At 56.4% G+C, this 9,090-nt stretch overlaps 2 protein-coding genes across 2 annotated transcripts in view; one reads left to right on the forward strand and one right to left on the reverse strand.

The window, feature by feature from the left end:
• Positions 1-2,998, forward strand: part of CFL1 (cofilin 1) — a 3,496-nt gene extending 498 nt beyond the window's left edge. Inside the window, exons 2-4 of the mRNA XM_004383722.3 lie at positions 1,524-1,831; positions 2,100-2,176; positions 2,381-2,998. Of these exons, the coding sequence (XP_004383779.2) occupies positions 1,524-1,831; positions 2,100-2,176; positions 2,381-2,493 (498 nt within the window). The 3' untranslated portion in view covers positions 2,494-2,998. The remainder of the gene's footprint in view (positions 1-1,523; positions 1,832-2,099; positions 2,177-2,380) is intronic.
• A 1,350-nt stretch (positions 2,999-4,348) lies between these two features.
• SNX32 (sorting nexin 32) lies at positions 4,349-8,195 on the reverse strand. The gene is made up of 11 exons (XM_023738290.1): positions 8,109-8,195; positions 7,592-7,702; positions 7,382-7,503; positions 7,096-7,219; positions 6,833-6,937; positions 6,529-6,634; positions 6,283-6,358; positions 6,006-6,045; positions 5,179-5,265; positions 4,906-5,065; positions 4,349-4,826 (listed from the first exon to the last, which is right to left on the reverse strand). Exons 3-11 carry the CDS (start codon positions 7,399-7,401, stop codon positions 4,699-4,701), a joined length of 846 nt encoding a protein of 281 aa, XP_023594058.1. The 5' UTR covers positions 7,402-7,503; positions 7,592-7,702; positions 8,109-8,195; the 3' UTR covers positions 4,349-4,698.
• Positions 8,196-9,090: the final 895 nt, after the last annotated feature.

A 9,090-nucleotide genomic window follows, 5' to 3' on the forward strand; every position in this document is an offset into this window, starting at 1 on the left:
GAGTCTGTTCACGGGAGGCGCGCGCCCGACAGGAGCACGCGGTGTCGGAGCCCGGCCGGGGACGGCGAGGGAAAAGCGCGCAAGCGGTATTGGCGCGCGCGCCCCACCCAAGGGCTGTTCCTATCTCCGCGTCATCCTCCCTCGGCAGCGGGCAGGCTTAACTGGCGAGCAGGTGGCAGGGATGCCTGCGCCCGGAAGGTGCCAGCGGGATGCTGGGGTACTGGGGTCCGGGTGGGGACTCAGGCGCCTAGGAGTGGGATTTGCACCGCGCGGCACGGAGCGGACACCGCCAAGCCCCCGGCCCGGCTCGGTGTCGAGCGCACCTAGGAGAGCCGGGCCGTGGGCCCCAGCTGGAACGGCGCTATCCCTGGCGCGTGCGCACACGCTCAGGTCCGGCCGCAGGGGCCGAAGTGCTGGACAAGTGGGGGCCTTCGGCCTTCCCGGATGGGGCCTGAGGGTGGAGCTGAGTTTAGGGAAGTGACCCAGGCGGGCAGCGCCCGGAAACCACCCCGCCCCCTGTGTTGGGCCTGAGGACTTCGAGAACCGAAGGTTGTGTAACTGTCCAGGCTCTGGCCCGCAGCAGACAGGCCTGAAACGCCTGTAAGGGTGACACACGGACCTTGAGGCCCCGGAGGTGTTAACTGCTTCTAGGGTGCGAGTTTCTCTCTAGGGGAGGGGGCCGAGCCGAGCTACTTTCCCCGCCCACTCCGGAAGCGAGTAAATCACGTGGCCGGCTTCCTCTGCAGTTCCTGGTGGGGGGGCGGTGCGGACTTCACCGTGGACTGTCGCTCCCTCTCCTGGCTAGGCTGTCACCCGGTAGAACACAGGGTAGAAGTTTAAAGAGGACCCTGGGCACTATAGTTTGTCCTGTTAACATCTGTCAGCGACTTTTGAGGTCATGCACCATTTCTGGAGGTCAGGGTGTTGTCAGGCTGGGCCCTAATTGCAGTTGTGATTCTTGCTTTGGGTGAAAGATCTAGCAGGGAAGAGGACCCTTGTGTAATAACGCCATTGAACTTTTCTGGTGGACTTGCTAGAACCTTAGGTGTCTCATCTAGCATTGTGGGATTTTCGTTACCTATTTTCTAAAGTGAAGACCATGGCTTGGGCGTTGGGGTCTTCTCACTTCTGTGAAGTTCCAAGTCAGCACTTTTACCCGAAGGCTGAGATTGAAAGCTGTGAGTAGGAAATGAGTCAGTACCCTACGGATTCTTTTAAGAAGGTTCAGCTAAGGTTCTGCTTCTTACGGGTCTTCAATTTCCTGGTCTGGGAGGTGGAGATGTTGAACTATATGACCAGAGATCTCTTTTGTGGCTGCTGTTCTGGGCTTGTGTCCCATCTGGTCCTTTGACAGGGGCTTCGGTGTGACACTTGCTTTAGGAAGGGGATTAGTAATTTTGGGGGATGTGGGTTTGTGGACCGTGCTTGTTGGCATCAGACTGGTGTCTTCTGAGAAAACGGAGAGACCTCCAGGGGATCCCAGAAACCTGCTCCTCATGAGGTGTGTGTGGCTCATTTCCCAGGCCTCTGGTGTGGCTGTCTCTGATGGTGTCATCAAGGTGTTCAATGACATGAAGGTGCGCAAATCATCGACGCCAGAGGAGGTGAAGAAGCGCAAGAAGGCAGTGCTCTTCTGCCTGAGCGAGGACAAGAAGACCATCATCCTGGAGGAGGGAAAGGAGATCCTGGTTGGTGACGTGGGCCAGACTGTCGATGATCCCTACGCTACTTTTGTCAAGATGCTACCAGATAAAGACTGCCGCTACGCCCTCTATGACGCGACCTATGAGACCAAGGAGAGCAAGAAGGAGGACCTGGTGTTTATCTTCTGGTGAGCTCTTCATTCAGGCACTTCTTCCTGCTACCTGCTCTAGCCCCCTTTCGCAGAATGGGAACTTCTTTGGCTCCTGGTGTAACCCACTGGTGTGGCTTTGGGGCCAGTGAGTTGTCACAAAGTACTTTCCTGTCAATGGGGAATGCCAACATTTGGATGCTAGAGGCCACCCCGAGGGTTTTTTTGCAGTCATCTATTATTGCTTGAGGGTGACTGCTGGACCCAGAGGAGGGGACTGCAATTTCCCTGCTCTTTTTCCTTCCAGGGCTCCTGAGTGTGCATCCCTTAAGAGCAAAATGATCTATGCTAGCTCCAAGGACGCCCTCAAGAAGAAGCTGACGGGTAAGGGCCAGCATTGGTGGTGCTTTATGCCTACTCCTCCGGGTGGGGTGAATAGCATGGTGGAGGAGGTCCTCCCTTTTCCCTGCCTGCTGGAAAGTAACCTTGTCTCCATCCATCTGCTCTTATTGGCTCCCTCCCAGCCACACAACTACCCGCTGCTCCCCATGCTTCCTGCTCATAGTTGCTTCCCTTTCTTTCCCCCAGGGATCAAGCATGAAGTACAAGCAAACTGCCTCGAGGAGGTCAAGGACCGTTGTACCCTGGCAGAGAAGCTGGGGGGCAGCGCTGTCATCTCCCTGGAGGGCAAGCCATTGTGAACCCCCTCCAGCCCCCTGCCTGGAGCATCCGGCAGCCCCAGACCTAATTGCGGGGGCTGCAGGCTGCCACCTTCCTGCCAGACTGGAGAGGCTGGGGGGATCCCAGCAGGGCGAGGGCAATCCCTTCACCCCAATTGCCAAACAGCCCCCCACCCCCCTGGACCTTCCTCAAATTGCTTTTGATCTTCTGATTCCTCTTGGGTTGAAGCAGACCAACTCCCCCCAGGCACCCCCATTTGGGAGGGGCCTGTATTTTTTTTAATGACACTCCCAGTCCCCATCTGTTCCTCCCCCCTTCCAGGCTGCCAATTTCTAACCGCAATAGTGACTCTGTGCTTGTCTGTTTAGTTCTGTGTATAAATGGAATGTTGTGGAGATGACCCCTCCCCATGCCAGCTGGTTCCCATCCCCCTCTCCCCTGGTCATAGCTGCTTGTTTGGAGGCAGGACCAGTAAGGAACCTTCAATTAAAAAAAAAAAAGACAACAATAAAAAGATTCATTAATGGGGTGTTCGTTGCAGGGTTGGGGCACAGGGGAGCTTGCAGGGGTTTTGGGCTAGAAGAACAAGCAGCATCTTTTCTCTACACTCGCTTCCCAGCAAGCTCCATGCATCCTGATCTGCCTCAGTGCCCGGCTGAGCCTCGCTGATATCACCACTCTTCTTGGTGGTGCTACGCTGGCGCCAGACTGGCTGTTTGGGGGGTGGCAGAGCCAGGGTGTGTCTGCTGCTGCCTACAGGGAGCCCTGGAGCAGAAGTGGCTTCGCATCTGAACTGAGTGTCTTTGGCCTCACCCAGTGGCCACTGAGGCCTATTGGCTGTGAGATTTGTTGCATGTCACAGGTTGTGTGGTGACCTACTGTCTACACCTTCAAGGTTCTGTTTGTCTTCCTTCCTCTGACTCCTTCTGCCCTGGATGGTTGACTCGCATTTATGAGGGCAGAGGGCCAGGTCGTGGCTGCTGTGAGTCAGACGCCAAGTTGAGCCTTTGGCCTTGTAGATGTGGCTGGAACTCATGAGGGTGTGGCCAGCCAGGTAGAGCCCAGGACTTCAGACCCAGGTGTCTTGGGCCCCACCTCCCTGTGTTTAACCAAGAGGGTGGTGGCTGGCCTTGACCCTTTTGCCAGCATTGCTGGGGGCTTTCACCTGCCCAGCAGGCAAAGGTATCCAAAACGTCTGACTTAGGGTGGGATAAATTGGGGGTGGTAACGCAAAGTTCACTACCCTTCTCCCTTAACCAATGAACGGAAAAAGCTTGAGCAAGAACTACTTCCTTAGCTTCTTGGAACTTACCATCTTTGAGGGAGGCAGAAAGGAGTAGTTCCATTTTGCTGGTTAGAAAAACGGGTAGAGGATTTGTGATTGGTCCTACACATGTGTCCTGCTAGGGTTTGTGGGAGTGGGGGCAAACCTTAAAGGCTGCTCTTGGGGTTCCAAGTCTGGGTCCTGCGTCTTCCTTTCGAGAAACTGCTGAGGATGCTGTGGGGTGCCCCCTACTTGGCCCCAGAGTCTGGTCTCCACAATGCCCTGGCAGAGGGTGGGCCCAAGTGTAGGAAATGAGGACTCCAGCAGGCCCCTTGCTAGAAAACCAGGCTCTTTATTAATGAAGAACAGGTGGGGGCAGATGTGCTTTTTCTCCAGGGTGGTGGGTGGGTGGAAGCCGCTGTCAGCCCCCTGGGGAGGGGACAGCAGGGCCTTTGGAGCTGCCCCATTCTGCGGCTCTGCTTACCTGTGGCCAGTCCAGTGCCATGCTGCCCTCTCCCTGTTGAAAGGGCCGGGCTCAGGCTGGCCTGGGGGAACTGGAGGTATGCTAGTGGCTGCTAGGGTGGGGCCTAGGGGACTTTGTCACTGCAGGTCCAGGGACAAAGACTGGCTGTGTGTTGGTTGCTCTAAGGCTCCCCCTTGAGGGCAACGAGGGTGTTCCGGAGCAGCAGTGTGCTGGCCTGCAGGGAAGAGAGATGGGTCCTCGATGTTCTCTGCCTGCCCTCACCCTGCTCCCTAAGGCTGGGAGTTGCACTTCCCGAACCCCGGATAACTCCTGCCACACCCCCGTCATTTATTGAGTAATTAGCACCAATGAAGAAAAGGGCAGGGACCTGGCCCAAGATAGGGAAACATGGTCCTGAACCTCAGCTGGAGCTGCTGGACCCCCTCCCACCCAACACACACAAACTTAGCAAGCAGGCATAGGAGACTAGCTAAGAACCTAGAGGCCTGGCAGTGGGGGCCAGGGAGGCTGTAGGTTTACCTTGGCGTGTTTGAGCTCCAGCTCTGCCAACTCAATGAGGTTCTTGCGGAAAGAGGAGACGCGACGGGACCTGAAGTCTATGAGCTCTGAAGAGAAGAGGGGGAAGCATGGGGACCCGGCAGGGCAGGTGCCCAGTGGTGGCGGGTCCAGGGCGGCAGGGCTCACCCTGCTTGGCTGAGTCGGAGAGGCGCTCAAAGCGCTGGCAGCACAGCTGCTGGTGGCTCTCGGCGGGGTGCACCTCCCGGTTCCTGGTGCGCGCCTTGTCTAGCGCCTTGTTGGCGCTCTCGTAGTCAGCCAGTGCCCTCAGCCGCCGGTACAGGAGGTCCTGGGGCCAGCATGGGCACAGAGTTGCTGCTGCCTACAGCCTTCACCACCCTGCCCGGGGTTGGCTGTGCCCACTGGCCTCCAGCCCATGCCCGCTCTGGCACTGCCTCTCACCTTGGCTGCCTGTGAGTCTCGCATGTAGTACCTCAGCATGTCCGACAGCTTCAGGTCCTCATCAGATGCCACCCGGCCCTCCAATTTCTGTGGGAAAGGTGGGGGCTGGGGAGGGAGCTAGTCAAAGAGCAGCTAAGGGATGGGGGGCCTCCTCAGCTAAATATCCAACAAAGAAGAAGTGATACCCACTCTATTATCAGGCTCTGATGATTGGGGGAACAGGCTAGGGAAGGCTTCACTCAGGAGGTGGCATCTGACCTGGGTCTTGGGGGTTGAGTAGGAGTTAGCCAGACAAACAAAAGCCAAAGATTTGCAGGTATGCAAGCCTGGTATATGTCCATGGAACTGTAAGTTCATTATGGGGACTGTTGGGCAAAGCAGTGAAGTGAGGCAGTGACCAGATCACAAAAGACCTACAATGCAAGCTAAGGACTGTGGGCTTTGTGTCGGGCTGTTTCTGGAAGGGGCAAGGTCACTGAAGAGCCTTGAGCAGGGAAGAGATGTGATCCAGCAGACATTTTAGAAAGACTGGCATACTCCAGTGCCTTTCTTGGAGAAGAGTTCAGGAAGTGTGCGTCTGGGGCAGGATGTTGGCAGCAAGGTGCAGCCTGCCAGAGGCACGTGGCACATCCTTGTGCCTCACCCAGCCCAGTGCCCCCCACTCAAGGCTGAGCCCTTGTCTCTGTCACGCCACTTTTTATACTTTTCTGGAGTGTGAGTTATCACTGAAAATTCCAAAATGATCCTGGGGCTTTCCCCTCTCCCAGGACTCGTTCTTGCTGGAAAGGATCACTGGGGAGACCTCTCAACACAAAAAGTGTACTCACCCTTAGTCGTTCAAAGAGTTCAGCCAATTTGAGGAAGCTCCTAGAAAGCAGTGGGGAAGAGGTTAGGGCAAGGGCCTGAGGGGGCTGCGCAAAGTCTCCCTGTCCTTGTCCCTCCTTGGGGAAATCTCCCCCTCCCCTTTCTCTCCCAAACCCCAGCAGATACTTCTGCACCTCCCCTGTAGAGATGATAGTAGCCTTCTACAGAGTGACCCCTAATGGACAGACACAGTATTACAGGCATAGGGAGAGGGCAGGAAGGGCGACAGGGAGTCCTCACATCTTCAGCTGGTTGACTTCCTGTGTTCCCAGACTGCTCAGCGCAGCTGAGATAGGGATATAATCCTCTGCCAGGCCTGTTGGGGAACAACCCCCATCAGAGCCCCTTGGTCTGCACATCAAGCCCCACCCCTGCTGATGTGGCCGTGTACAGGCACCAAGGCATTCCCTGCTTTCCTCTTTCCAGGAAGAAGGACCCCTGGGGACAGGGGGCAGGGGAATTCAGGGCCCCTTGGGCCCTTCGTACACTTGTGGGAGCGCATGACACGGTCTGCCCGCAGGCAGGCATCCCGGATACGAGTGTGATACTCCAGCAGGAAGGTTCTCTCGTGTTCAAAGAAGTCATCCACCTCCTAAGGGAACCAGACAGGACTCCAGTTACACCCAAGTCACAGGCATACAGCAGCCTCAGGCACCCAGGGCTGGCCCAATCTCCCTCCAACCCCGACCACGCTCCACCAGCGGCTTCCCTCCCACCGACAGCCTGGGCCTCAATCCCAGCCGTGGACTTGAGGCCCTGGATTGAAACCAGAGAGGAGCCTAGGGGTCACCTTGAGCCCTGACACGCCAGTGATAAGGGCTTCATCTGCGGACTTCACAATGTTCCTCAGAAAGCCCCCAAGCAGCTCTTTCCTGTTCTTCCCTCGGACGCTCAGCTGAGGCACACATGGCGAGGGCATGGTGTTGGCAGGCACGTGCAGCTCCCATCCTCCCCGGCCTGCGTTCAGCCCACCTCCAGCCCTGCTTCTCCCCAGGCCCCCCAAGCCTCAGTTCCTGGGCCAGGAGGTGACCCTATCACTCGGGCCCAGCTCACATCCTGGCCGTATTCCAGAAAGACGAAGAAGTTGTGGTCTTGACGCAGGGTAGGGTGGGCTGCCAGGCGTTGCAGAAACACTTCATGCATGGCGACCGTCTTCTTAAAGATCGCCAGGTACTCCCTGAAGGAACAGTGGGCAGTGGGTGGGCCCCCCTTCCTTCAGCAGCCCTGGGGTCAGAGGTCACAGTAGGTCAACTCAGGGTCCAGGAAGAAATCCTAGGGCTCTGGGGAGAAGATGGGGCAGGGGGCTTGGATAAAGACGAGGGAAGGAGGTGGCACTCACGCTTCTAGCTCCTGCTTCATTTTGGCAAACTCTTCCCGGGTGATAGAGCTGTCCCCCTCACCCAACTTCTGCAGCTTTTCCCGCGATGCCTCAAAGTCTGGCCTTGGAGGGGCTGGGGGGATCTGCTCAAAGGAGGGACAGCGCTGGGAGGCCTCTCATTGCCTGGAGACCATCACCCGCCCGGAGGCTGGCCCACCCTCCCCTCCTCACGATGAGGCCGGCGTACTCCTCGTTGTCCACATAGGTGTCATGCAGCCAGATGAACTCCTCATGCTGCCGCACCACCGAGAACTCCGTCTGGGCGAAGTGAGGGAGGCAGCTCTGGAAGCCGGGAAGCCCATCAGGTCCTCCTCTCCCCAGACCCTGCATCTACCAAGCCTCCCAGGCACCCACTTATGGGTCTCCCCAGTCCCACACCCCAGGTGGGGCCCAAGTTGGGGCTCAAGTGTCCCTGATTTCACTCAGGATGGTGGACGGGGGGATGTTTAGGAGTCGGGGCCTCAGGCAAAGGCAACAGGGATGAGACAAGATGCCCGCTTTCTAAGAGGGGCAGGGGCAGGTTGAGGCTCCCTCTCAGGAACAGGGTCCAAAGGCTATGATGGCAGCTGCCCCCCACTCCCTGAAAGGGGGACCACAGGATGAGGGAAGCAGCTCCTCAGGCCCCTGCAGCCCCCTGCAGGTGGTCATCTGGGACTATACCCCCCCATCCCCGCCCACGCAGCCTCACCTTGGTTTGAACAGTGAATTTCACCTTGTCCCGCTCACTCACTGCGTCTGAGATCTCCACCTGTAAGGTGCTGTTTGCCTGCAGATCCACAGACATGGAGGAGAGCTGTGGGAGAGGGGAGGCCCTGACATGGTGGACCACTGTCCCTCACCCATCCTTGCCACAGGCTTGCTTATCCTCTTGCAGGGTCCACCTCAGTAGCATCACTTATGCCCTGAGAAGTCACTGCTTAGGGCTTTGCAATTGCCAGAACCCTTTCCCACCCTCCTATTCTCTGAAGCAGGCAGAATGCACTCCATTTTACAGATGTGGAAACTGAGACCACCAGAGGTGAAGTAACTTGTCCAAGGTCACACAGCTCCAAGGTGGCAGGGCCAGATGTGGACCCAGGTTCTTGATGCCAACTCTATGTACTTTTCATGTACTTTCTCAGCTCGCCCACCCCCTTCTCAAGCTGCATACCAGAGCTTAAAGTGAGCTGGATGAGAAGTTCCCACCTCTTCTTAGGAGTTCTTGAAACCATTACATTCATGATTTTAAAAAAACTTTTTTAATAATTGTATTTTAGATGAAGGTTTACAGAACAAATAGTTTCTCATTAAACAGTAAACATTGTTTTATGACATTGGTTAACAACCCCACGACATGTCAGCACTCTCCCTTCTCAACCTTGGGTTCTCTATTACCAGCTTTCCTGTCCCCTCCTGACTTCTAGTCCTTGTCCTTGGGCTATTGTGCCCCATTAGTCTCGTTTTGTTTTATGGGCCTGTCTAATCTTTGGCTGAAGGGTGAACCTCAGGACTGACTTCATTACTGAGCTAAAAGTGTGTCCGGGGGCAATACTCCTGGGGTTTCTCCAGTCTCTTGCAGGCCAGTAAGTCTGGTCTTTTTTTGTGAGTTTGAATTTTGTTCTGCATTCTTCTCCAGCTCTGTCCGGGACCCTCTGTTGTCATCCCTGTTGGAGCAGTCAGTGGTGGTAGCC

The sequence above is a fragment of the Trichechus manatus genome, unplaced genomic scaffold (assembly GCF_000243295.1).
Source record: "Trichechus manatus latirostris isolate Lorelei unplaced genomic scaffold, TriManLat1.0 scaffold00113, whole genome shotgun sequence".
Classification (NCBI taxonomy): Eukaryota; Metazoa; Chordata; class Mammalia; order Sirenia; family Trichechidae; genus Trichechus; species Trichechus manatus.

Bases quoted from the DNA above. Each gene is read 5' to 3' on its own strand.
- SNX32 (XM_023738290.1), bottom strand. From the start codon at position 7,401: ATGAAGCAGGAGCTAGAAGC. The intron at 7,220-7,381 runs GTGAGTGCCACC...CTGTTCCTTCAG, and splicing joins ATGAAGCAGGAGCTAGAAGC to GGAGTACCTGGCGATCTTTA. The intron at 5,066-5,178 runs GTGAGAGGCAGT...TGCTGGCCCCAG, and splicing joins GAGACTCACAGGCAGCCAAG to GACCTCCTGTACCGGCGGCT.